Source organism: Chelonoidis abingdonii, chromosome 11, assembly GCF_003597395.2.
Source record: "Chelonoidis abingdonii isolate Lonesome George chromosome 11, CheloAbing_2.0, whole genome shotgun sequence".
Taxonomy (NCBI): Eukaryota; Metazoa; Chordata; order Testudines; family Testudinidae; genus Chelonoidis; species Chelonoidis abingdonii.
The window spans coordinates 14,892,794-14,917,870 of NC_133779.1; the positions used below are offsets into that span (position 1 = coordinate 14,892,794).

Genomic DNA, 25,077 nt, shown 5'->3' on the forward strand with positions numbered 1-25,077 from the left:
CACCTGCCCATCCCCCCAGCCGACCTTCCAGCAACCCAGCCCAACTTGTCCCAGCCGCAAGGTCACGTGATCCCCGCATCATATGATCCAAGATTCATCCCCCCCACCTCCGAGCTAGTCCCTCCTCATTGGCCTCCAGGGGCGCTTCCTGCAATCCCCATTGGCCACTCCGAACGCCCGTTGCCCTCTGAGCCCCGCCCCCTCACCACCTGGGTCGGCGGGGGGCGGGTTTAGAACCCTGAGACCAGCTGGAGCCGGCTAGTTGGCAGCTCCCCCACGTGGGTCAAGGGGCGCCTGGACAGACCGACGGACAGAGCCCGGTGCCAGGGGGGCGGTGCCGCCGGGGGGGAGGGGCTTGGTTGGGGGGCAGGAATCCTTGACCCTAAACCTTTCCCTGTGTTGGGATGCAACCTCCCCATCTGCTTTAGCCCCCGGAATTTGGGGGGGCCGGGGGAGGCGGGAGCTGCGGGCAGAGGAGGGTGTGGGAGAACCCCCTGTCTCTCAGATCTACCTCCCCGGCTGGGATCTACCCCGTCACACCTCAGATTCACCCCCCATTTCCCGGGTGGGGGGGAACGACAAAAAGCTTTTCTCCCCTTCTGATCTCCGAGGTGGAAACTTCCGTGTTTTGGGGGTGGGGTTGCCACGTGGAGGAGTTCCTGAGTTTATGAAGTGGGGGTGTCCCTCCCCCCCTCGTCCAGTCCGGAGGGGGAGTTCAACAGTGGGAATCGAAAGGGGAAGTGTGGGGAGCAGGAGGGAGGGGCTATGCCCCTCCATCACCCTCCCACTCAGAAATCCAGTTGGGACCCCTCCACACACACCCTGACTCCCCCACCCCCAGACCTCTGGAAATCAGAGGAATTCTGCCCCCTATTGAGCCCCCTCAAACAGCCCTGGTGGGTGACTCATTCTCATGACTCCCACAATCCAATTAACTGACCCTGATCCCCCCCTTGCTGTCCCCCATTTATTTTAAATCCTTGATTTTTTTAAACGTTAGCCCTCCAAAATAACCCAGTTTTGGGGTGTGTGAAAACTTTTTAAAAACTTCCCTCCTGGATACCGCCTATTCCCCAGGACTCCCCCCTTGGGCACAATTCCAGCCCCCCTCCTCCTTCCCCTGCCCCAGGACTCCCATCACACCCCCGGGTGCCACACCTCTGGCTTTGACCTCCTTCTGGGGGTAGCAGGAGGGGTGTTAAGAACCTGGGAAATGGGGCATCAGAGCTAGAGGGGAGGTGCCTGGATCCCCTGATTGGGGTGCAAGGGGGTGAGCTGCCTTTGGAGGACAGGGGAAGGGGGCTCCAGGGGAGGGGAGCAGGGCATGGAGGAGGTTTTTGGGGAGGAGGGGGAGTCGGCTGCCCCTGCACTCGGCGAGGAGATGGTTTTGGGGCTGGCTGCAGGACTCTATGGAGAACTGGAGCAGCTAGTGGGGGCCTACGGGCGGGGGGCAGTGGCCGGGCTGCTGCCCCAGCTGCTCTCAGTGCTGGAGGCTTTGGAGCAAGCCAGGGGGCAGATCCAGGAGCGGGATGAGGCGCTGGAGCTGCTGCGGGACGACCGGCTCGGGCTCCTGGGCCAGTACGAGCGGGAGCGGTCCGGGCGCAAGAGAGCCGAGGAGGTGAGGTCCCCCCTGAGTCGGACCCACAGCACCCAGGCTGTCCCCTGCCCAGTGTCCCCCAGTCCCAACCTGCAGCCCCCCATGTGGTGCCCCTTGACCCCTACTCGCAGCCCCCCACCCCGTTTCCTACACGGTGCCCCCCAATCCTGACCCACAGCCCCCCATGTGCTTCCCCCAATCCTAACCTGCAGCCCCCCACCCCATCCCCCGCACGGTGCCCTCAGTCTCAACCCATAGCCCCCCAGCATGGTGCCTCCCTGATCCGGACCCACAGCTCCCTGTGCTTGGGATGGGGCCTGGTGCCTGGACTCCTGGGTTCGCTGCCAGTGGCCTCTTCTCCACAGCGCTACATGGAGCTGGAGGACGTGGTGGAGCAGGAGCGCAAGGGGCACAAGGCGGCACTGAGCCGGCTGGATGGGCAGAGCCGGCGGCTAGAGGAGAAGGCCCGGAGCTACGCGGACCAATGTGAGCACCAGAGAGCGGGTGGGAGGTGCTGGGGGGTGCCAGGGCTGGGGGGCATCCAAGGGGCTGTGGGGTAAACAATGGGGGGCGTCTGAGGGGAGGAAGAAAAAAGGCTCCCCCCTCCACCTCCACTAGTGTCGCAGCATAGTTAGGGCCCTACCAAATTCATGGTCCATTTTGGTTAATTTCATGGTCACAGGATTTTAAAAATCGTAAATGTCCTAAGTTCAGCTGTTTAAATCTGAAATACCATCCTGGTGTCATTGTAGGGCCCTGACCCAAAAGGGAGATGGGGCAGGGGGGAGTCGCAAGGTGATTGTATTGACACCCTTACTTCTGCGCCGCTGCTGGCGGGGTGCAGCCTTCAGAGCTGGATGCCCGGCCAACAACCACGGCTCCCTGGTCACCAGCCGCGGCTCCCCAGCCGCCCCACTCTGAAGGCAGCGCAGAAGTAACTGCGACCTCCTTAGAATAACCTTGTGACACCCCCCCCCAACTCCCTATTGGGTAAGGGCCCCCAGTTTGAGAAACACTGGTCTGCCCCCTGTAATACAGGGTTACAGCACACAAAAGACCAGATTTCACAGTGGGGAGACCAGATTTTGTGTTTTTCACGGGTGTGAACTTGGTAAGGCCCCAGGCTTGGACCCGGAGACCCTACAATAACAAAGCAGCCTCAGTAACTGAGACCAGACGAGATCAAACAGCAGCAGGTTGGGCCCTGCCCACGCTCATGGCTTAGCCCTGGCCTGGCCCAGGCGTCTCTCCGACGGGTTTTTCCGGCTCTCCCAGACCGGGGTGGTGGGTGGGTGTGGGCTGTGTCGTGGGAGGGGGTCAGAGCCAAGGGGCACTGGGTGAGGCCCTGTCCCCTCACTGGCCCCATCCCGGTGTGAGCCCCCATCCACTTACTTTGGGAGGATTGGTGGCAGAATGGGGGCCAGCTGGGGCGGGCAGTGAGGGGGTCTGGCTCCCTGCAGACTCAGGATGGGGGGGTTACTCGCTTCTCTCCCCCCGGCAGTGGCCAGCCTGGAGGAGCAGAAAGCCGCCTTGCTCAAGGAGCTGTCAGCCCTAGGCCAGACCCACAGCAAGGTGAGACCCCCCCCATGGCCCCCATAGCCATCCCCTGCTGTTCCCACCCACCCCCCCTGCTANCCATGACCCCTACTGGCCCTATGCCCCATGGCCCACTCTTGGCTGCCCCCCAACTCCCCCATGCTAGCCCTGCCCCCCATGCACCCCCACTGGCTCTGCTCACCGCAGCTCCTACACCTGCCCCTTCCAGTCGCCCCTTTCACTGTCCCTCCTGGTGCCCCCTTGTGGCTGGAAGATGCCCTGCAGGACTGGGTCATGTTAGGGTCTCTGGGGTGGGGGCCGAGCGTGTTGTCCACAAGGGGCACTAGCCCCCCCCCCACACCTTGTCGTTGGCAGATGGTTCAGCGCTACAAGGAGCTGAAGGCCCTGACGGTGCCGCCCCCTGCCCCATCGACTCCCCGGCCTAGCGGGTATGAGCCACGGGGGAGGGGGGGCACCGTGTGGTGGGGGGCTCAGCAGGGGGTCACGGAGAGCCAGGAGGGGTCTGGGGGGAGTGCCCTGCTTGGGAAAGCGGGGGGCGTCCTGTGATGGGGAGCAGGGGAGGGGACTTGGGGGGGCATTGAGAAGCTGGGAAGGCTTGGTGGGGGATGCCAGGGTGTGTGGGAAGCTCGGAGGGGTCACCTGGGAGGGGGGCAGCTCGACCCACGGGGAGGGGGCTCAGGCAGGGAGTAGGGGGGCACCATGACGAATGTCTGACCTTTGACTCCTCCCACCCAGTGTGGCGTCAGCCCCCCACTGGCCTCCCCTGTTTCTCCCCAGCACCTCGGACCCCGGCTGCTCCGAGCCCCCCAAGGTGGGTCCCCCGCATTTGTGCAGTGAGTTTGCTGAGGGCGAGATGGGCCGCTGGGCTGACCCCTCTATCCCCCCAAGGGGGTGTCTATGGGGCAGGGGGAGCTCGGAGGAATTCAGAGAAGGGGGCTATGGGGGAGATTCCCCTGAGGGGTACATTTGTGGGAGGAGGATAGGTTGCCCTGGATTAGGGGGTTCCCCTGGGGAGTACATTGGCAGAGGGGAGTGGGGCTCCCTCATTGTTCATGGGGGGCTGATGGCTTGGCACCTTTCACCGACGGGTGACCTGGCTCTAGGCAGGCGGAGGGGGGCACCCCAATATCCAGTGGGGCAAAGTCCCTGCTCCCTGACTTGGGCCACACCTCACCCCATCTGTGTCTGTTTTGGGGGGCACAGGGCTCTGCAGAGGCTCTGGGCCCAGCCCTGGCGGAAGGGACCCCCGAACCCCAGCAGGATGAGGAGGGGCCCACCAGGAACAGCCACCCGCTGGCTCAGGAGCTGCCCCTGCCCGCTGGAGACGGTACGAAGCGTGTGGATGTGGGACAAGGGGCCTCTCCCCACTAGGGGGCGCTAGCTCCCATCCAGCCCCAGGCGGGGACTGGCTGGCTCAGTGGGGTGGGGAATAGGGCCTCTAGGGGGCCCCAGTGGGGGGACTCACTGGCTCAGGGGTAGGGGCGAGGAATGGAGCCTTTCCCCTCTAGGAGGCATGGGGGGAGGGGGAGCTGGCTGTCTCAGGGGGTGGGAGTAGCTGACAGATTGGGGAGCCAGCGGTTTCGACTCATGTCTGTTTCTAGGCTCCCCACAGAGATGCCAGGAGTTGGCTGAGATCTTGAGCTCCACCCCGGAGCTGGACCCCACTCCAGATCTGCCAGCCAGGTAAGGAGGCTGCTGCACCCTGGGGGGGCGGGGAGGGGCCTGAAACTGCCCGCCCGTCCCTGTTTCTCTGTGAGCCCGACACCGGGGGAGCCCCCGATTCCCAGAACATCCTGTACGCCTGCTATGACACCCCCGTTCCGGCTGCGACCCCTTTCCAGTGCTAGCCACCGCCCCATGGCTCCCATCTGTCCCTCTCCTGCCCCCCCCCGCCCCCCGCAGCACAGGAGGCGGCTGGATTGGGCTCGTGGGGCACAGAGCCATGGGGCTGCGGTGAAGGGGGGAAGGTCCAGCCTGCGGCGGGTCTGGGGGTTTGGGAGTTGGGATCTGGCATCAGCAGCATCTGATTCCAGGCTCGGTGTGGCCGGCTCTTACAGCCCGTGGCCAGTCCCCCAGCCCCAGCGTGGACGTAACTCCCAGCCAGGCAGGTAAACTGAGGCACGGGCTGTGGGAAATATCCTCCCCTTGCCATGTTCTGGTTCTCATCCGTCCAGCCCCCAGCGCACTGTCTCCACTGCGGGGGAGGATCTGGGGGGCTCCAAGCTCTGACTGGGGGTGTCTCTGCCCTGCAGCCCCCCAACCCCGCAACGCAACATGGAGTCGCTGTTTGCCGAGGTGTCGGGCCTGAGCCTCGAGCTGCTGGGGGATGTGGATGAGGGGGCTGATCTACAGGGTAAGCTCCCAGCCCGAGCCAGCCCCAGACCTGGTGCCCACCCCGCCCCCACACCACTGGTCTCTCTCATCTGCTTCCTGCCCAGCTGGGCATAAGGTCCTGCCCCACCCCTGAGCACTGCCCCCCAACCCCCAGGCTGGGATCTGCCCCCCCACATGCCCCCCAGCCCCAGGCCGTGGACCCCACTGTGTGGCAGGGCAAAGGGAGGCGATGGGCTCTGGGGCCTGGGGGTTTGGGCTGGTCAAACCTGCCGCCCCACATTGACTCTCCCTGTATCACGGAGTCCCTGGGCGATGCTCTGGAACTGCTCCCCATCAAGCCAGGCAGGACTCTGGTGAAGTCTCCTCTCCCGTGGAGCAGACTGTCTCCAGGGCAAGAAGCTCACACGGCTTCACCTCCTGGGTCTGACTTTGGAGCATTCAGCATCCTCTGCCCCTCCGTGCGCTTCCCACAGCGAGTCCGCTCCAGCGGGGTCCTGGGGAATCCACAGGGTCCTGCACCCCCACTTTGCAGTCAGATGTGACTCTCAGCCAGCCAGTAACACAGAGGTTTATTTGATGACAGGAACAGGGTCTAAAACAGAGCTTGTAGGTACAGAGAACGGGACCCCTCAGCCAGGTCCATTCTGGGGGGTAGTGAGCCAGACCCCCACGTCTGCACTTCACTCCTTGTCCCCAGCCAACTCCAAACTGAAACTGTCCAGCCCCCTCTCCTCTGGGCTTTGTCCCTTTCCCGGGCCAGGAGGTCACCTGATCTCTTTGTTCTCCAACACCTTCAGCTGGCATCTTTGCAGAGGAGGGACCCAGGTCATTAGTTGCCAGGAGACAGAGTGTCGGCCATTTTCTGTCCAGCCAGCATCACACCTGCCCTCTAGGGCTTTGCAACAATCACACCCCCTTCGCCCATCACCTAGATACTTAAGAACGGCATAGGGGAAACCGAGGCACCCACACAGTATTCAGAGAAAACATTATGAACATTCCCGCTTCGTCACACCCTGTCTGCAGGTGACGCTGTGCAGACCCTGATGATGGAGAATGCAGAGCTCCGGGATACCAGGTAAGAGTCCCCCCGAACCCAGGGCCGGCTCCAGGCACCAGCATTCCAAGCAGGTGCTTGGGGCGGCAATCTGCAAGGGGCGGAAGTCCCTGTGTTTTGGCCCCCAAGCAGTGCGCTGAATTGCTGCGGCAGACAGTGGGGGCAGTCCGTGCGCCGTTAGGGTGGCACGTGCATTTCCGCGGCAGCGGCAATTCAGCAGCAGCTTCTGTCTTCAGCCAGAAGGCAGAAGCTGCGCCACCGCGGACACTGAACATAGAAGCCGCTGCCGCAGAAACGCGCGTGCTGCCCTATCGGCACCAGGACTCCCCCGGCCGTCAGCCGCGGCAATTCTGCACGCTGCTGGGAGCACCGAAAACAGGAGAGCCGGGCCTGCCCGAACCACAGCACCCCGGCCCTGTTAGAGTCCCTTCCGCCCTGCGCCTACCATGGGGGGATCCAGAGGAAAGCCCCGACCCTGGAGATCTGAGTGGAGACCCAGCAAACTTGATTCATGGGCGAGGGGAAAGTCTCCGTGCCCCATTCTCCGCCCCCCGAGCCAGCCAGTCCCTGCCCTGGGCCGGATGGGAGCCAGCGCCCCCTGGAGGGGAAAGGCCGTGTGACCCATTCCCTGCCCTGCTGAGCCAGCCAGTCCCTGCCCTGGGCTGGATGGAGCTGGCGCCCCCTAGAGGGGAAAAGCCCCAGGCCCCATTCCCTGTCCCCCTGAGCCAGCCAGTCCCCGCCCTGGGGTTGCACAGGAGCTGGCGCCCCCTAGAGGGGAAAGGGTGCGGACAGCCCTGGGCAGATCTCACTGTCGCCCCCTGCAGGCTGGTGCTGGACACTGCGCGCCGCCACCTCATTGCCCGGGTGGAGGAGCTGATGGGTGAGCGGGAGTCACTGCGGGAGGAGCGGGACGGGGCCACCGAGGCCCTGAGCCGCTGCCAGGGGCATCTGCGTGAGACCGAGCAGGATCTGAGCAGGTGAGACTGGTGCAGGGGCGAGGGGGGTGGGGGGACACACGCACCCTGGGTTGCCCCCTGGCTGGCTCTCTCCGTGCCATGGCAAGCAGGCGACCCTGCCTGGCTCCGAGATCACCCAGCCACCGGCACGCGGAGACACACCCAGCGAAGCCACTCACGAGCCACATACAGAGTCCCCCCGGCTGTGCAGCCCAGAAATGTCCCGTCTCCCGCTGCTCAGTGCCAGCTCATCCATCCGTTCGTCTCTTCGTCCAAGGAAAGCACCCGTACTCCAGCTGGGGTGAGCCGAACCGATTCCCCCGGCACTGCCAACAAACTCCCTGCGGAGGATAAAACCCTAAAACAAGCTTATGCACTGCAAGCGGCTGGATCAGAGGGGGTATGAGTGGGGGGCGCCAGGCTCACAGTTGGGTGTGTAAGAGATAAGAGGTAAAACCACAGTCGAAATGTTACCAGGCCGTGCAACAGTCGGGTCAAGCGGCTTTTCTGGCCCAAGCAGTTCTCGGTTCTACGTGCCCAGGCTGAACCCCCCTTGGCCCCCCCCTTGTTGCCTTCAGGGCAGGTGGGGCAGGAGAGAGGCCCTGAGCTTATGTCACGGACCTCAGGCAAGGGGAAGTTGATTGTTTTTCAGTCATGGTGCCAAATTTCTTGGTCAAAATCTAGACCCTGGAGAAAGTAATAAAATCATAATAATTATCGTTATCATGGGTGGGGTGTGAACCCCCATTTGGAGAGGCTAGTCCGTAGCCCCATCCCTTCTGCCCGAGGCCCTGCCCCTGTCCCTTCTGCCCTCCCTCACCACCAGAGCCCTGAGTGCCCCCCCGGCTCCCCCAGCAGAACCATCCTGAGCTCCCCTGAGCCCCGGGCTGCTGGCCTCCCTGCTCCAGCCCAAGCTAGGGTGACCAGATGTCCTGATTTTATAGGGACAGTCCCGGAAAGCGAGGGCGGGGCCTCGGGGCAGAGTGGGCGGGGCCTCAAGGCAGAGTGGGCGGGGTCACAGCCTGGGTTATGGGAGGCGTGGCCTCCTCTGGCCTATTACGCCCGCTGCCCACGGTCATTATAGAAAGTAAAGCAAAAGCTTTTGGGGTTGGCGCTAAGGTGTCTGGGGGTCCAGATTTGCCCTGCAGCTTCTTGGCTGCCCTGCCCATCCCTGTGGGCGCGGGAGGTCCTCGTGCAGACGGGGTCACGGGTTCGACGGGCCCTGCTGTGATGCGGCGGGACGGGCCCGCGGGGAGAGCGGATCATGGGCCGTCAGCCCGGGGCTGGCCAGATCTGTCCTTTGTTGCCAGCGAATCAGGTCTGGGCATCTTCCAGACTCCTGACGTAATTCAGTGACACACACAGCGAACTGCTGAATATGCAGGCGCAGGGTGACATTGTGAGGTACAAGGTGTCACAGGGGCCCCCCCAAGGACACCACCTTCCTACATGCCCCCCTGTGCCCCGGAGTCTGCAGGCGTAGGACCCCCAACCCAACCTGGATTGAGGCCCCCTCTCATCCGAGCCCCCCAACATCCAGCTGGGGGGGGCTACACACCAGGGTCTGACCCCTCCTAACCCAGGATGGGGGGGTCTGAGCCCCATTAGAAGGGGTGATGGATGTGGGTGGGTTTTGGAGACCACATTAGGAGCACCCCAGATCTTGTCCCATTGGCCAAAGCCGGTTCAGGGGCCCTAAAATAATCTTAACCCTCCCCGCAACCCACGATATGACAATATCGGCCCTGGGCTCCCCACCCCCAAGCTCTGCCAGTGCCCCTCGCTCCCGACCTGCAGCCCCGGGCTCCCCTCTCAGCTCTGTCAACAGAATTGTTCTTTTCCCTCATTTTAGGATTCAGCAGGAGCTGGAGGAAATCAAGAAGCAAAACAGTGACGATGCTGAGGTACCAGATGGAGGGGAGTGGGGCCTAGTGGTTAGAGGGGAGAGGAGGGAACCAGGACTCCTGGGTTCTCTCCTCAGCTCTGGGAGGGTAGCTGCGGGTGGGGGCCTGGGGGTTATCAGCTACTCCCTCATCCCGTCCCCTCTCCTGTGGCAGGTGGAGGCCCAGGCCTCGCAGCGCAAGCGGTTCACGCGGGCAGAGATGGCGCGGGTGCTGACCGAGCGCAACCTTTACAAGGAGCGGCTGATGGAGCTGCAGGAGGCCGTGAGGCGCACGGAGATGCTCCGGTGAGAGACGCTGACAGACGGGCCCTCTGCTGGGGTGGGGCGGGGACTGGGTATACGGGGGATCCTTATTTAAACTCCTGTGAAAGCCCCTCATGTCAGGCTGGGGGGGGGGGGCAGTGTTCCCCCAGCCCAACACACGACTTTGTTTCCTCCCTGCAGAGCATCTCGGGAGGTCCAGGCAGCTCAGATGAAGAAATCGTCCTTCTGGAAATTGTACGTCCACCATGACCCCCCAGCCAGCCCCCCGCATCCCCTGCACATTGGCCCCCCACTGGGAGAGGCCGGGTGGGGGCCACATTCTTTGCGGGGTCTCTGAGCTGCTTGTTTTCTCTGCGCAGCTTCGACCGGCTCTTCAGCGCCAGCGACTCCCCTGAGCGGGTCCCAGCGTCGTCCCCGGTGTCTGAGCACCGGGGCAATGGGGGTAGGGCGCCCCCTGCTGTGAGGTACCTGCCCCGCCCCGCCTCCCCCACAGAGTGAGTATGGATGGGTGGCCCCGAGCACTGGACGGGGGGAGGGGGAGCGGAGGGCGGCGCCCCCTAGTGCCAGGTGGGGGAGATGGGGCCAGGAGGCGCGGAGGGCGGTGCCCCCTAGAGCCAGGCTGGGGAGATGGGGGCCGAGATGGGGGGAGGGTGAGCAGAGGGCAGCGCCCCCTAGTGCCAGGCAGGGGAGATGGGGCCAGGAGGGGGGGAGGGGGTGGAGGGCAGTGCCCCCTAGTGTCAGGTGGAAGGGATGGGACCAGGAGGGGGGGAGGGTGGTGGAGGGTGGCACCCCCTAGCGCCAGGCGGGGGAGATGGGGCCAGGAGGGGGGCAGGGGGCGGATGGCGGCGCCCCATTTCGCCAGGCTGTGGAGATGGGGCCGGGAGGTGGGGAGGGCAGTGCCCCGTAGCATCGGGTGGGGGAGTTGGGAGAGGGTGGCGGAGGGCGGTGCCCCCTAGCGCCAGGCAGGGGGAGGGGGAGCGGAGGGCAGCGCACCCTAGCACCAGGTGGGGGAGATGGGGCTGGGATGGGGGGAGGGGGATGGAGGGCAGTGCCCCCTAGTGCCAGGCGGGGGAGATGGGGCCGGGATGAAGGGAGGGTGGCGGAGCGTGGTGCCCCTTAGTGCCAGGCGGGGGGATGGGGGAGGGGGACGGAGGGCAGCGCCCCCTAGCGCCAGGCTGTGGAGATGGGACCGGGGGGATGGAGGGCAGTGCCCCCTAGCGCCAGGCTGGGGAGATGGGCTGGGATGGGGGGAGGGTGGCAGAGGGCAGTGTCCCCTAGCTTCAGGTGGGGGGAGGGGAAGTGGAGGGCAGCGCCCCCTAGCACCAGGCAGGGGAGATGGGGCTAGGATGGAGGGAGGGGGAGGGGGAGGGGGAGTGGAGGGCGGCACTCCCCAGCGCCAGGTGGAGGAGATGGGGCAGGGAGAGGGGCAGAGGGGGGCGCCTCCTAGCGCCAGGCGAGGGAGATGGGGCCGGGATGGGTGGAGGGTGGTGCTGCCCCCTAGTGTCTGTGTGTGTCTCTGTCCCCAGCACGCGGGAGCCCCCCAATCTCTCCCCCCAGCAGCAGAAGCGGGACCTTTACCGCCAGATCCGCTCCCACATCTGGAAGCAGCACGGCCGCGCCCCGGTTCACGGATGGAGCCCTCCGGCCATCCCCCAGGTAATTGCTCCCCAGGGCACCAGGAGCAGGAGGGGCGGGGGTGGAGGGGGGGCAGTGACTGGGACGCGCCGTCCCTTTAAATCCCCAAGGCTGGGTTGGGATGAGGTTGTGGGGGTCCCTGCCTGCCCCTGCGGCTGTGCCCAGGTGTCTCTCGTTGCAGGTTCGGGCAGAACAGGCTGAGGGCCAGGATCTGCCCATGCTGGCACAGCTGCGGCTGCTGGACCAGAAAGATCCCAGCACCAAGGTGAGGTGAAGGGGCAAGGGGGGCTCAGCGGGGGCAGGGTGGGGGCTCAAAGGGGTGTGGGCTGCAGGTAATCGGGCACGGGGGCCGGAGGGGGCGCTAGGCTGCAGGGAGTGAGGGCGGGGGTCTGTGGGGAGCAGGGCAGGGGCTCGGCAGGGGTTTTGGGCTGCCGGGAGTGGGGCGGGGGCTCAGTAGGGGGCATTAGGCTGCAGGGAGTGGGGCCGGATCTCAGCGGGGGATGCTGGGCTGCGGGGAGTGGGGCGGGGTCTCGGCGGGGGTGCTCTCCCCTGGCCGTCAGGGCTGATCCTGTTGCCCCAAGCCGGTAGTAGGGGCTTCTACAGGTATCGAAACACCAGAATAACCGTCCCCCGCACCCCACCCCAGAGGTGGCTGCATTTCAGCACTGGGCAAGTGGTCCCTGTACAACCAGCCCCTGCATCCCACCCGAGAGGGGCCGTGTCTCAGTCTTTGGGGGGGCCAGCAGGGGGCTGGGCCCGGTGTCTCATCCCCCCTCTCTCCCTCCCTCCCAGCTGTGGTGTGCTGTCGGGATGGGGGTGCCTAGGACGGACAGCGGCAGCTCGGTTAGTGTCAGAAGCGCGACCCCTCCCATCTCTGCCGCGGCCCTTTCCCTGCCCCCCGTGCGGGAGAGACCCCATGTCTCCCTGGTTGGGACGGTGGCATGTGGGGCACTTGCCGCCTCCATGGCAACCCTGTTTGGTGAATCTCCCTGCCCCTCTGCTTTGGGATGGTCCCCCCCAAAGTAGAGGAGACTCCCTGAACCCCCACCATTCTCTGAGGGTGGAGCAGGGACGGGGGGCCTATTTTGGGGGGCACCCTCCCACCCTTTTTCTCAATCTAGGCAGCCCCCAAACTTTTGGGGAGACCTTGCCCCTCGAGCTAATGTCATACTTTGGGGCCCTCAGTGGGGTTGATCAGGCCTTGGGGAGCCCCTGTCAATCAGTGTTAAACCCCACCCCCTGGAGGGAGGGGACGGTGGGGGTGTCTCCCTCCCAATGGGTGCCTGGCTTTTGGGTTCCTCAGCCAGCCTCGTGGGGTGTGAGCGTCTGTGTGTCTCCCGCAGGGGGTGCCCTGGCCTGCCCCCCGCAGCCTGCTGTGGGTCTGCTCTGGGACACACTCGGCCAGCGAGGTCACGGTGATGGATGCTGCCCGCGCCAACCTTGTCCTGGCGCAGTTTGTGCTGCCCAACACCCATGTGCTGTGTGCCGCCTGGCTGCCCGGTGAGTGTGGGGCACAGGGCTGCGCAGGGGTGGGGTTCAGCTGTATGGACTGCTATGGGTGGAGGGGGCTGTACGGACCAGGGCAGATGGAGGGGGCTGTATGGACTGGGATTGGGGCTGTATGGACTGGGGTGGATGGAGGGGGCTGTATGGATGGGTGGATGGAGGGGGCTGTATGGACTGGGGTGGGGATTGTATGGACTGGGGTGGATGGAGGGGGCTGTTATGGACCAAGATGGGAGCTGTATGGACGGGTGGATGGAGGGGGCTGTATGGATCAGGATGGGGGCTGTATGGACTGGGGTGGATGGAGGGCGCTGTGTGGACTAGGGCAAGGACTGTATGGACTGGGCAGATGGAGGGTGGTGTATGGACTGGGGTGGGGACTGTATGGACTAGGATGGGAGCTGTATGGACTGGGGTGGATGGAGAGGGCTGTATGGACCAGGATGGGGGCTGTATGGACTGGGGTGGATGGAGGGGGCTGTATGGCCTGGGAGAAGGATGCTCTGCGGGACCCCAGAGGCTGTGTGGGCCATACAGGCTATATACAGCCCTAGCCTCCATCTCACGGACCGGGCTATCCCTGCCAGGTCACCGGCCACCCAGTGCCGAGAGCACAAAGCTGGAACCCGAGATCCTGGAAGACCCCTTGGCCCCTGACCCCCCAGAGCCAGAGGAGGAGGCGGGGACCCCGGACGCGGACAGTGATGCCATTAGCACCATGGATACTGTCTGGCTGGGCACCCAGGAGGGCAGGTACGGAGACGTCCCTGTATAACCAGCCCCCGCACCCACCCCAGAGGGTCCGCATCCCAGCGCTGGGTCCCTGTATAACCAGCCCCCGCACCCCACCCCAGAGGGGCTGCATCCCAGCGCCGGGTCCCTGTATGACCAGCCCCCGCACCCTACCCCAGAGGGGCTGCATCCTAGCGCCGGGTCCGTGTATGACCAGCCCCCGCACCCCACCCCAGAGGGGCTGCATCCCAGCGCCGGGTCCCTGTATGACCAGCCCCTGCACCCCACCCCAGAGGGGCTGCATCCCAGCGCCGGGTCCCTGTATGACCAGCCCCTGCACCCCACCCCAGAGGGGCCGCATCCCAGGACCGGGTCCCTGTATAACCTGCCCGCGCACCCCACCCCAGAGGGGCTGCATCCCAGGACCGGGTCCCTGTATAACCAGCCCCCGCACCCCACCCCAGAGGGGACGCATCCCAGCGCCGGGTCCCTGTGTGACCAGCCCCCGCACCCCACTCCAGAGGGGCTGCATCTCAGTGCCGGGTCCCTGTATGACCAGTCCCCACACCCCACCCCCGAGGGGCCGCATCCCAGTGCCGGGTCCCTGTATAACCAACCCCCGCGCCCCACCCCTGAGGTGGCTGCATCTCAGCGCTGTCCCAAGCTGTCGTGCTCTTCCCCCAGCATTTCCATCTACTCGGCCAGTTCCGACTGGCGCCGGTGCCTGCGAACAGTGCAGCTGAAGGACGCCGTGCACAGCGTGGTGTGAGTGTGGGGCCGGGCGTTGGGGGGGACAATGGGGGTGTCAGCCAATCATACCTGCATTGGCAGCGTCGCGGCCGGGTCGGTGGCCAGGTAGGCGGTGACATCCTGTGTTTGGCCAGCTGCCATTGGGAGAGAGATCCGCTCCAGAGCTTTCCGAAGTAGGGTTGCCCAGTTGGGTTGGCCGTAGTCCTCGAGGTTTCATCCCGTGACACAGTCTTGAATTCAACATTCGTGTGAAATTCCTGGAGACTCCAGGACAATCCCTGAGCGTTGGTCATCAAGAGATGGGGGTCCAACACGAGCGAGTGCCTCCCTCAGCCCATCCGTCGTGGTTGAGAAATGTCCAGTTTGATCACCAGTCGCGACCTGGCTTGTCAGTGTTGGGCGTGAAACTCGCCCGGAAATGGCCTCAAAGCGGACGCTCATTAGTTCCCCAGCCGCGTTAGCTGGACTTGGCCTCCAGAATCCTGCCGGCGGTTTAAGAGCCAAGTGTGGCCGCAATCACCCGCCATGTTTGTCTCTGTCCCTGTGGGGCCAGTCCTCAATTCTGTCGGGGCCCAGCGCAGAGGGGCTGCCGCCACTGCCCGTCAGGAGCTCTCCCATGCAGCCCAGGTTCCCGTTGGGCTGGGGCGACCGGCCCCATGTCAGGCCGGCATTGATCCTTGACCACTCACGACTGCTGTGAGCCAGACTGTCAGGCGATCGCAGGCAATGTACCCTTGGGTTGACCGAACTTTGGGCCTCCCCAGGGCATGCTGGGACATGGCCCTTGGCGTAAGTGGCCTGGCCGCCCGCTCTGATTGTGTGTGTGTGTGTGTGTCTCTCTCTCTCTCTCTCGTAGCCACGCCCAGGGCCACGCGGTGACTGTGCTGGGGAATGGGACCGTTGCTGTCTTCCACCGGGACGCTGGTAAATACCAGACCCCCCCACCCCCAGCTCCCCACAGCCCCCTGCCCCACTCACTCCTCCCCCTTCATCCCGCAGCTGGCCGCTGGGACCTGCAGCACCCCCGGCTGCTGGACCTGGGGCGTCCCCGCCAGTCCATCCGCTGCGCCCTGGCCGTGGGGAGCCAGGTCTGGGTCGGCTACCGCAACCGGGTCTATGTGATGGAGCCGCGCAGCGCCAGGGTCCAGGTGAGGCAGTGGGGGTGGGGGAGCCAGAGATCAGTGAAGGTACAGGGGGATCCAGTGGGGGAGGGGACCGGGAGGAAGGTGGAGTAGTAGATGGCTGGGGGGAGGCAGTCAAGGTGCAGGGGGTGGGTGGAGCCAAGTCGAGGAGCAGGAGGTCCGGGGGCCACTCAAAAGGGAGTGAGGGATCGTGGGGAATGTGAAATCCAGAGGTGATCTCATGGGACCCACTTAGAAATGGTGGATCTCCTGGGATCCACTTGAGTGGGGGTGGGGCACACCGGCAGGATCAACGCTGTGATGACAGTAGATCTATATGGAGATCTCATGGGACCTATTTGGGAGGGACTGGGATCAACTTGGGTGATATCAGTACATCTCATGGGTCTATGGGATCTTGGGGGAATTGACACGCGACGGAAGTAGATCTCATGGGATCCAGTCATGGGGTTGGGGAACCATGGGTCCTGTGGGATCGATTCAGGTGACACTGGTAGATCTCATGGCATCCACGCAGGTGGGGTGGGACACTCTGGCAGGATCATGTGAGATCGACTCTTGTGATAGTAATAGATATATATGATGACCTCATAAGATTCACTTAGGTGAGATTAGGGTATCCACGGGATCAGATGGGGTCAACCCAGGTGGTATCAGTAGACCTTGTGAGATCAACTCAGGTGGGGTTCAGGAAGCCATGAGATCCTGTGGGACAAACTCAGGTGAGGTTTGGTGGATCTGATAGGATCCCCTTGGATGAGGTTGGGGGGTCATCTCAGGTGATCTCATAGGTCCACTCGTGCCATGGGGGTTCCAATGGGATCTTGGGAGATCGACTGGATCGACTAGGTTGGGGACGGATTTGGAGCACCCTCGTGGGACTGATTCAGGGGAGTGAGGGATCTGCCAGCCCTGCCTCCAGCCCTTTGCTCTGCTTTCCCTCCCCAGCGGTACTTTGAGGTGACCGGGCGTCCTGAGAGCCAGGTGAGGCACATGGCGTTGGCAGGCGATGGAGTCTGGGTCTCGGTGCGGCTGGACCCCACCCTGCGCCTCTTCCATGCAGCCACTGGTCAGCTCCTGCAGGAGATCGACCTGACGCCCTTTGTCCACAGCATGTTTGGTGAGCAGGTGATGGGCTGGCTTAGGGGGGTGGGGAATGGGGCACGGGGCCTGTCCCCTCTAGGGGGTGCCAGCTCCCACCTGGCCCCAGGGCAGGGACTGGCTGGCTCAGGGGGGTGGGGAATGGGGCATGAGGCCTTTCCCCTCTAGGGGGCTGTCAGGGTTCCCTCCCCACTCTGAACTCTGGGGTACAGATGTGGGGACCCGCATGAAAGACCCCCTAAGCTTATCTCTACGAGCTTAGGTTAAAAACTTCCCCAAGGCACAAATCCTTTCCTTGTCCTTGGACGGTATCCCTGCCACCACCAAGTGATTTAGACAAAGATTCAGGAAAAGGACCACTTGGAGTTCCTGTTTCCCCCAAATATCCCCCCAAGCCTCTTCACCCCCTTTCCTGGGGAGGCTTGAGAGCAAACAAGGTGAGCACAGACCAGCCCCTTGGGTGTTTAGGACACTAAAAACCAATCAGGTTTTTAAAAGCAGAACTTTATTATAAAGCAAAAGTAAAAGAAGCACCTCTGTAAAATTAGGTAATTTTACAGGGTAATCAGATTCAAAACACAGAGGATTCCCCTCTAGGCAAAACTTTAAAGTTACAAAAAACAAAACGAACAAACAAACAACAGGGATAAACCTCCCTCTTAGCACAGGGAAAATTCACAAGCTAAAACAAAAGATCACCTATCGCATTTCCTTGCTATTACTTACCATTTGTAATCTTAGATGCTCAGTTCAGGTCTGGCTTTAGGAGATGTATATTCCCTGCCCTGGTCCCTCGCTGTCCTGGAGAGAACAACAAAGAGACAAAACGAAAACCTTCCCCCACAGATTTGAAAGTATCTTCTCCCCTTATTGGTCTTTTTGGTCTGGTACCAACCAGGTTATTTGAGCTTCTTAACCCCTTACAGGTAAAGGAGAGATTTTATGCTACTCTTAGATGTATGTTCATGACAGGGGCGCCGGCTCCCATCCAACCCCAGGGCAGGGACTGGCTGGCTCAGGGGGATGGGGTCCAGGGCCTTTCCCCTCTAGGGGGCACTGGCTCCCATCTGACCCCAGGGCAGGGACTGGCTGGCTCAGGGTGGGGTCTCATCACCCCTCATCTTTCTCTCTAGGCCCAAACACTCTGGGTTTCTCCCTGCATGTCTCAGCCCTGGGCTGCTTCTCCCAGCGGCTGTGGATCGGCACGGCCAGTGGCACTGTCTTGACCATGCCCTTCGCTCCAGGTGAGTTGGGGTGCTGTGGGGGGAGCAAGGGGGTCCCCTTGGCATGGGTCAGTTCCCACGGCCAGCCCAGCCCTGCTGGTGTGAAGGGGAGAGAGGTGTGCGGGTGTGTGTTTTTCTGGGATCCCATGGGCAGGGGGCCAGCATCCTGCCCAACTGAGGGCGGCAGGGGGCAGAGGGTCCCCAGCTAGCCTGCTGGGGGCAGGGTCTCTGCAGGCCACACCCCCAAATCTCTGACCCTCCCCGTCTCTCCTACCTTCTTCAGAGTTCTCAGGGCGCTCAGAGGCCCCCCCGGCCACAGGGTCCCAGCCGGGCCCGTCGCCCACCAGCACCCCCTACTGTGCGATGGAGAGTGCCCAGGCTTCCTACCATGGGCACCGTGATGCTGTCCGGTTCTTCGTCTGTGTCCCAGGTACCCGCCAGAATGCCTGGGTTCTGTCCCCAGCTGTGGGAGGGGAGAGGGGTCTAGTGGTTAGAGCAGGGTGGGCTTGGGACCAGGATTCCTGGATTCTCTCTCTGGCTCTGGGAGGAGAGTGGGTCTAGTGGAGGTGGGTGGCTGGGAGCCAAGCCTCCTGGGTTCTCTCCTCGTTCAGCTGCAGCCTGGGAGTGCACCCTTGAGGAGGGTGCTGGGGTAATAGCCTGTCTTCCTCCACCCCAGGCTGCCTTAACCCTTCACTGGCCGGGAGCAATGAGAGCCGTGAGGAGGGAGCTGGGCAGAAGCAGCCCACGGCTTTGGTGCTGAGCGGAGGAGAGGGGTATATCAACCTTCGGATCGGTACGTGCCTTGTGGGGGGTGGGAAACGGCGCTTCTGTGAGGGTCTCCAGATACCCAGCCCCCGCCCCACCCCAGAGGGGCTGCATCCCAGTGCTGGGTGAGGGGTCCCTGTATAACCAGCCCCCACCTCACCCCAGAGGTGGCTACATCCCAGTGCCGGGCAAGGGGTCCCCAGATAACCAGCCCCTGCTCCACCGTAGAGGAGCTGCATCCCAGTGCTGGGTGATGGGTCCGGTATAACTAGCCCCCAACCCACCCCCAAGGTGGCCGCGTCCCAGCGCCCCACCCCAGAGGAGAGGCTGCATCCCACGGTCAGGGGTCTCCATATAAACAGTCCCTGTGCCCCACCCCAGAGGTGGCTGCATCCCAGCGCTGGGAGAGGGGTCCCCGTATACCCAGCCCCCACTCCAAACCCCAGAGGTGGTCACGCTCTGCACTGGTTGTGGGGCACCTCTGAGGCTGCTGTGACTTTTTCTCTCTCTCTTTCCATTCGCAGGGGACGACACGGACGATCAATTTGGGGACCTCTTGGTGCCCAATCCCCGTCTGCGCCGCTCGGAGCGCAGCCACCTCATTGTGTGGCAGGTCCGGGCCTGAGGCCAGAGTGATGGGTGCAGATGCTGGGCCCGGCCTGCCCTATGAGTCACCATGTCCACCCCATCACACTCAGATACCAGCTCTGGTCCTGGGGGGGTAGATCCTTCCAGCTTCTGATGGTGGGTGTGTGTGTGTGTCGGGGGCTGAGTTAACCCCCTGCTGCCCAGGGTGAGGATGAGGCCACGACCCGAGTTCCTGGTGTTCTCAGTGGCGGGGGGAGAGAAATTGGTCTGTCTCCCTACAGCCCCCCTCCCCATTCATCTACTGGATCTTCCCCATTTCCCTGTGCAGCTGCTGCCCCACCCACAGCTCACGGCTAGTCTGAGAGCCGCTCTGACAGCAGCCCCCCCCAGTTCCCTGCCCCCCACCTCATCAGAACCCCTGTCCCTTTGCTCAACCCCCTCCCCACCTTGCCCTGCACCCCGCCAGACCAGCCCCTCCTTACTGCCCCCCCATGCCTTTATCCCCCCATCACAGCTCTATCTATCCCACCTCCTGGCCCTCCCTCACCACAAGGGGGGCCCCACCTCCAAGCCTGGCTACCGTAGCACCTCTGTGCCTTTAAAAGGGGGCGGGGCCACTGTCACACTCAGGAGTATAGATGGCAGCTGCCTTCAGGAATATTGTTTACAAGCTCCGCCCTCTCTGTCAGGACCCTTCCACTTCTCAGGGCCCCTCCCCTCTGGCTGCACTGACTCCGCCCTCCCTGGCAGGGGTCACCCACATCTCAGAGCCCCTCCCTCTTTTGTCCTTTTACATGCAAAGCGGGTGGGGTACGGTAGAGTCCCAGGGCCCGTGGGTTCTATCTCTGGCTCTGCTAGGTCCTCCCCCTGCTCTGTGCCTCAGTTTCCCTTTTGTACATGGGGGCATTGGATCCCCAGGCCCTTTCCTTGAGGCTTTAGGGCTTGGAGTCTGGCCCTGAAACCGCCCAGTGAAATCCATTCTGATCTTAAGCGTTGGGGTGGGGGGTCTCCCTGTACCCCCCTGCACCGCGGACACACGGGGGGCAGGCTATGGGGGCTTCCTGCCTGCCCTCCTTGCACTAAGTTCCCCCAACACAGCTCCTCACTGGGGTTATGCCAGCTGCCCCCACCCATTCAGGGCTTCTCTGCCTCATGGGGGGCACAGGCATGGGGTGCCCCATTGCTGCTACACGCTCAGGGTTGGGCTCTGTCCTGTCTGTCTGTGTGTCTGAGCCACGGTGCCCCTGGCAGCATCTGGGAATCTTTCTATGGGACAATTTCTAATAAAGCTTTATTTTTCTGTGCTAAAATGTCATTGGGGTGGTATGCAGCCGGGGGGTTGGGGGGCTCCCATCTGGCCCAAGGGCAGGGGTCTGCCTAGCTCAGGGGGCAGGGACTGCACTGGCTCCCATCCAGCCCTGGACAGTGGGGGGATGGGAGGGACTGGCTGGCTCAGAGGTGGGGAACAGGGCACAGAGCTTTTCCCTGCCAATTTGGCCTTAGGGTGGGGGGAGCTCCCTGGTGCGGAAAGTGGTGGGGGTGGTAGGCTGAGAGAGGGATAGGCGGGGGACCCCCGGTGCTAACACAATCCCTGGCTCTTCCCCAGCCCCCCACGAAGGGCGTCCCTGAGTGCTGAGCCGTGGGGCAGGGCAGGGGGTGGTTCGACCAAATGCTTTTCCAAGTACAAAAGGCTGCTGGGTTAGGTTCTGACACCTTCCTCGCCTAGAGTGACCATTTTTCTGGGCTGGGGTCACCGCTTCACACCCCCTTCTCATACCAAAATCATGCCTGGGGTGGGGAGCCCCAAGAACTGGTTCTGTCCCCTTCACTGAGCTTTTGGGATTTTTGCCTTGAGAAAAAGGTCCAAAATCTCCCACTCTTCCCCTCCAAGCTTTGCTCCTCGTCTCTTTCACAGATGGGGAAACTGAGGTGCAGGGAGGGGATTCGCTGGCAGGCCAATGGCACAGCTGGGAATAAGCCCCGGGTCTCCTGGCTGGTGATTTACCCACTAGGCATCACTGCCTAGCTTTTCCCAACACCCCTGTACCCCCCAGCCCGGCTCCAGGGGTACCTTCCCTCCAGCTCCTGTGCTTCTGGGCTGCCAAATTGATCCCCTGCCCCCCAACCTCTCTGGGGCTCTCAAACCTGGTTCAGGTGGCTTATTGGGTGTGTGGGACCGTGCAGGGGCCCCCGCGCACTGGGATCTGTGCCCAGCTCTGCCCCCAGCCTGCCTCAGTTTCCCCAGCTGCACTTGATCATGGGGGGCTTGGGAATGGGGATCCCAGCGCCCGTGCCCCCGCGGTCCCACAGCCAGGGATAGTCACGTAGGGGCTCTGGGGCGGCAGCCCAGAAGTTCGGTTTTGGAGGGGCTCCCCAAAATCAAGGGGTGCAGGTAGCTGAGAATGGAGACACCCCACCTCCCTAAGAGTGACAGGTGCTGGGGGGCGCCTTGGGATATCTCCATGGAGCAGGCTCCGGCCCCACTCCCCTAACATCACTCACTCTTTAAGGAGCCCCAACCCCTCCCCCCGACCCACACCTTCAGAAGCCACCTCCTACATCATCCACTCCCTGATTGGGTGGGGCGTGGTCGGAACGTTGTCTCCGCCCTCCTTCCTCTCTCCTCTCCGTGATTGGATGGGAACTCACGGGGGTGTGGTCTTTGAAGTCTTCAGCGGGGCGAGTCTTATTTTTACGTCATTCCCTCCCTCTCCTTTCTGATTGGGGGGGAAAGGGAAGGGGCGAGGTCTTTGGAACGTTTTGTCAGGCCAGCCTCGGTGTACATTATCTCCCTTAGCTTTTTTGATTGGATGGGGAGGCTGTGGGTGGGTGGTCTTCGGAACGTTCCGTTAGCCCAGCCGGGGGCAGCTCTCAGCACGCTCCCATTGGCTGGGAGCTGGGGGCGAGGGAGGTGGTGGGGGCGTGGCCAACTCTGCTTGGGCGTCTCTGATTGGTCGAGGGCGGGTTTAGCTAATTAGGGGCCTGGGAAGCAGGTGCTGATTGGCTGGGGCGGGGGTGTTCTAGGGGAGATGTAGAGGTGAGTGGGGCAGAGGGTGCTGGGGATAAAGGGGGCTGGGGATCTGGCAGCCCTGGTGTTGGCAGCTGGTGGGCAGAGCTGCCCAGGGACCCACCCACCCAGCGGGGCATGGCATGGTCAGGGGACCCCGGGGCACAGGGCAGGGCAGCCAGGCGCCCCACGGGCTGGGGGGCTCAGGCTGCCCCTCCCCCCAGCGCTTCACCGGGGCACAAGCAATTCTCTTACTGACACAGCAGCCCGCCCTGCCTGGGCCTGGCCCCAGAACCGCAGGAGCTGCTGAGTCCAGAGATCAGAGTCCCAGGGGGGTGGGGTCTGGCTGGCTCGGGGAATGGGGTGTGGGGCCTTTCCCGTTCAGGGGGCATCAGCTCCCCATCTGGTCCCATCTTCTTCTGGCTGCAGGGGCAGAGATGGCGCTGGCCCGGCTCGGGAAGGTGGTTCCCAAAACCAGCATCCTCTTCCTGTGCGACATGCAGGAGAAGTTCCGGCCCACCATAGCCCACTTCCCCCAGATCGTGAACGTGGCAGCGCGCATGTTGCAGGTGAAATGCCCCAGGGCAGTGCTAGGGGTGCTGGGCTTTGAGGGAGTTCAGAAGGGGGTGCGAGGCCCTGGCAGTCAGGGCTGGCCCCAGTGCACAACTAAGGGATGCTGTCCTATTGGCCCATTGTTTTATGCAGCTGTCAAAAAGTTGCCACATCCCACCCCAGGGGTGGCTGCATCTCAGCACCAGGTGAGGGGTCCCTGTATAACCAGCGCTTGGAAATGTGATGTCCAGGAGGCTCAAGGAGACAGCTGATGTCCGCAGGGGTGGGGGCAGGTTGCACTTTCCGAGTGTCTGCTGAAAACAGGACAGAAAGGGCCAGGACTATTAGGCAGCTGCAGTTGCAGACGCTGGCCACTGGAAGGCGGCCTAACCGTGGAGGATTGATGGTAATTTGCACCCTGTGAAATACTTTCTATTATTTATAACAGTTAGGGGAGGGTTGGTGGGAAATCCATGTTATTTCATTTTGTCCTGCCCCAGTCAGGACCTGCCCCTGGGGGTGGGTCTAGGAGGTGTTGGTACCTGCCCCGTGGAGCTTATCTCTAACCACTAGACCGGACTCCCCTCCGAGAGCAGGGAGTGAACCCAGGAACCCTAGCTTTCAGCCCTCCCCCCACTCTAACCAGCCCCGCCCCCTGCACTCCCCAGGTGGCGCAGCTGCTGGAGATCCCGGTGGTGGTGACAGAGCAGTACCCCCAGGGGCTGGGCCCTACGGTGCCTGAGCTGGGGGCCGAGGGGCTGAGGAAGTTCCCCAAGACCTGCTTCAGCATGCTGGTCCCGGAGGTGGAGCAGGAGTTGGGGGCACTGCCCCACCTGCGCTCTGTGCTCCTGTGCGGCATTGAGGCCCAGGCCTGCATCATGGTACGCAGGGGGGCTGGGAGAGGAGCCAGGAGTCTGGGTCAGTGCCCTTGTGGGAAGCTACCTGCTGGGGATGGGACCCAGGAGTCCGGGTCAGTGCCTGGTGGGGAGGTACAAGGCTGGCTGGGCCAGGTCTATAATGGGGGAGGAGTGGGTGGGCCTGGGCTGGCTGGGCCAAGGCTGTGATGGGGGAGGGGAGGGGGGTCTAGGCTGACTGGGCCAGGGCTCTGACCCATCTCCCTCTCCCTAGAGCACAGCACTCGATGCCCTGGAGCGGGGACTGGATGTTCACGTGGTGGCTGACGCATGCTCCTCCAGAAGGTCAGACTGGGGAGCTGGGATGGGGGAAGACAGGGGTCCTGGCTGGGACAGGAACTGGGGGTGCGGGAAGGTGGTCCCAGCAGACAGTATGGGAGGGGGAGCCTGGGCTGGGAGGGGGCTGAAATGAGAAGCCTGGATTGGGAGGGTTCCTAGCAGACAGGACTCAGGGGGAGTTGGGGGGGACCTTGGTTGGGAGGGGTTTCCAACAGAGGGTTGGGGGGGGGCACTGGAGGGCAGGAGTATCCCTGCCCCCGCTCATGGCCGCCCTGATGTCTCTCTTCCCCAGCCAAGTGGATCGGCTGGCAGCCCTGTCCCGCCTGCGGCATAGCGGTGCCTTCATCACCACCAGCGAGGGGCTGATCCTGCAGCTGGTCAGAGATGCCGCCCACCCCCGCTTCCGACAGGTACTCCTCCTGCCAACCTGCCCCCGCCCCCCCAGCTAGTCCCTGCCCTGGGGCTGGATGGGAGCCAGCGCCCCCTACAGGGGAAAGGCCCCATGCCCCATTCCCTGCCCCCTTGAGCCAGCCAGTCCCTGCCCTGGGCCCTGATGGGAGCCGGTGCCTCTAGAGGGGACACTCCCTGTGCCTCATTCTCTGCCCCCTTGAGCCAGCCAGTCCCTGCCCTGCAGCTGGATGGGAGCTGGCAGCCCCAGAGCCAAGGTGCGGCGTGGGGCCTGTCCATCAGTCTGGCATCTTATGCTCTGTTCTATCCTTCCAGATCCAGAAACTCATTAAGGACCCGGCTCCGGACAGTGGCCTCTTCTCCCTGTTCCCGGGACAGAGCTCTGGCTTCAGCTAACCCTGCGGCCCCCAGAATCTGCCCCCCGCCCCTCCAGCACTTGGGAGCAGGGCAGGGCTTGAATAAACACTTCAGTACAGTGATCAGCTGTCACTGCGTGTGTGTGTGAAGTGCTGCCCCCTGCTGGCGTGTGTGGGGGTGTCAGTTGTGCTGTCCCCTGCTGGCGTGTGTGTGCTTTTGCCTGTCCATCTCTCTGCTGTTGAGCGACCCTCAAAGCCTTGTGCCCCCCAGCAACCCGCGGCCCCCCAGTCCCAGCATCCTTCTGTTCCCAGACAGTGTCTCCCTGCTCCCACTGCCCTCACCCCATCAGCCCCCAGTTCCTACCCCTCTGACCCCCCTCCCACGTTCCCCTCTCGAGGGGGCCAGCTGGGCTCAGTCCCCCCAGTGTCCTTCCCCCCTGCCCCCCCCCAA

General features: G+C 63.2%; 2 protein-coding genes across 5 annotated transcripts; both read left to right on the forward strand.

Moving 5' to 3' along the window:
- Positions 1–226: 226 nt before the first annotated feature.
- LOC116832312 (C-Jun-amino-terminal kinase-interacting protein 4-like) lies at positions 227–20,420 on the forward strand. 3 transcript variants are annotated; one of them, XM_032792997.2, is made up of 27 exons: positions 227–1,618; positions 1,963–2,083; positions 3,099–3,169; positions 3,509–3,582; positions 3,890–3,965; positions 4,358–4,481; positions 4,756–4,837; positions 5,407–5,507; positions 6,515–6,566; positions 7,370–7,522; positions 9,354–9,405; positions 9,559–9,689; positions 9,849–9,902; positions 10,028–10,162; positions 11,195–11,324; positions 11,485–11,568; positions 12,096–12,146; positions 12,647–12,803; positions 13,397–13,562; positions 14,226–14,306; positions 15,148–15,215; positions 15,291–15,439; positions 16,382–16,553; positions 17,668–17,778; positions 18,041–18,187; positions 18,434–18,550; positions 19,047–20,420. In XM_032792997.2, exons 1-27 carry the CDS (start codon positions 1,325–1,327, stop codon positions 19,145–19,147), a joined length of 3,054 nt encoding a protein of 1,017 aa, XP_032648888.1. In that variant the 5' UTR covers positions 227–1,324; the 3' UTR covers positions 19,148–20,420. The 3 variants fall into 3 exon arrangements, with proteins under 3 accessions (XP_032648888.1, XP_032648889.1, XP_074926832.1); XM_032792998.2 differs by lacking the exon at positions 12,096–12,146; XM_075070731.1 differs by lacking the exons at positions 14,226–14,306; positions 15,148–15,215; positions 15,291–15,439; ... (3 more) ...; positions 18,434–18,550; positions 19,047–20,420 and having other exon boundaries at positions 11,950–12,803; positions 13,397–13,556.
- A 1,557-nt stretch (positions 20,421–21,977) lies between these two features.
- On the forward strand, positions 21,978–24,768 carry ISOC2 (isochorismatase domain containing 2). 2 transcript variants are annotated; one of them, XM_075070757.1, is made up of 6 exons: positions 21,978–22,147; positions 22,547–22,686; positions 23,338–23,550; positions 23,798–23,868; positions 24,155–24,272; positions 24,586–24,758. In XM_075070757.1, the coding sequence occupies exons 2-6, from the start codon at positions 22,555–22,557 to the stop codon at positions 24,664–24,666; spliced, it is 615 nt and encodes a 204-aa protein (XP_074926858.1). In that variant the 5' UTR covers positions 21,978–22,147; positions 22,547–22,554; the 3' UTR covers positions 24,667–24,758. The 2 variants fall into 2 exon arrangements, with proteins under 2 accessions (XP_074926858.1, XP_074926857.1); XM_075070756.1 differs by lacking the exons at positions 21,978–22,147; positions 22,547–22,686 and adding an exon at positions 22,823–23,075 and having other exon boundaries at positions 24,586–24,768.
- Positions 24,769–25,077: the final 309 nt, after the last annotated feature.

Coding starts and splice junctions, on each gene's coding strand:
- LOC116832312 (XM_032792997.2), top strand. CDS start 1,325: ATGGAGGAGGTTTTTGGGGAGGAGGGGGAGTCGGCTGCCCCTGCACTC. Junction 7,523..9,353: donor ACCGAGCAGGATCTGAGCAG/GTGAGACTGGTG, acceptor CCCTCATTTTAG/GATTCAGCAGGAGCTGGAGG. Junction 11,569..12,095: donor AGAAAGATCCCAGCACCAAG/GTGAGGTGAAGG, acceptor CCTCCCTCCCAG/CTGTGGTGTGCTGTCGGGAT.
- ISOC2 (XM_075070756.1), top strand. CDS start 22,941: ATGTCCGCAGGGGTGGGGGCAGGTTGCACTTTCCGAGTGTCTGCTGAA. Junction 23,869..24,154: donor GACGCATGCTCCTCCAGAAG/GTCAGACTGGGG, acceptor TCTCTTCCCCAG/CCAAGTGGATCGGCTGGCAG. Junction 24,273..24,585: donor CCCACCCCCGCTTCCGACAG/GTACTCCTCCTG, acceptor CTATCCTTCCAG/ATCCAGAAACTCATTAAGGA.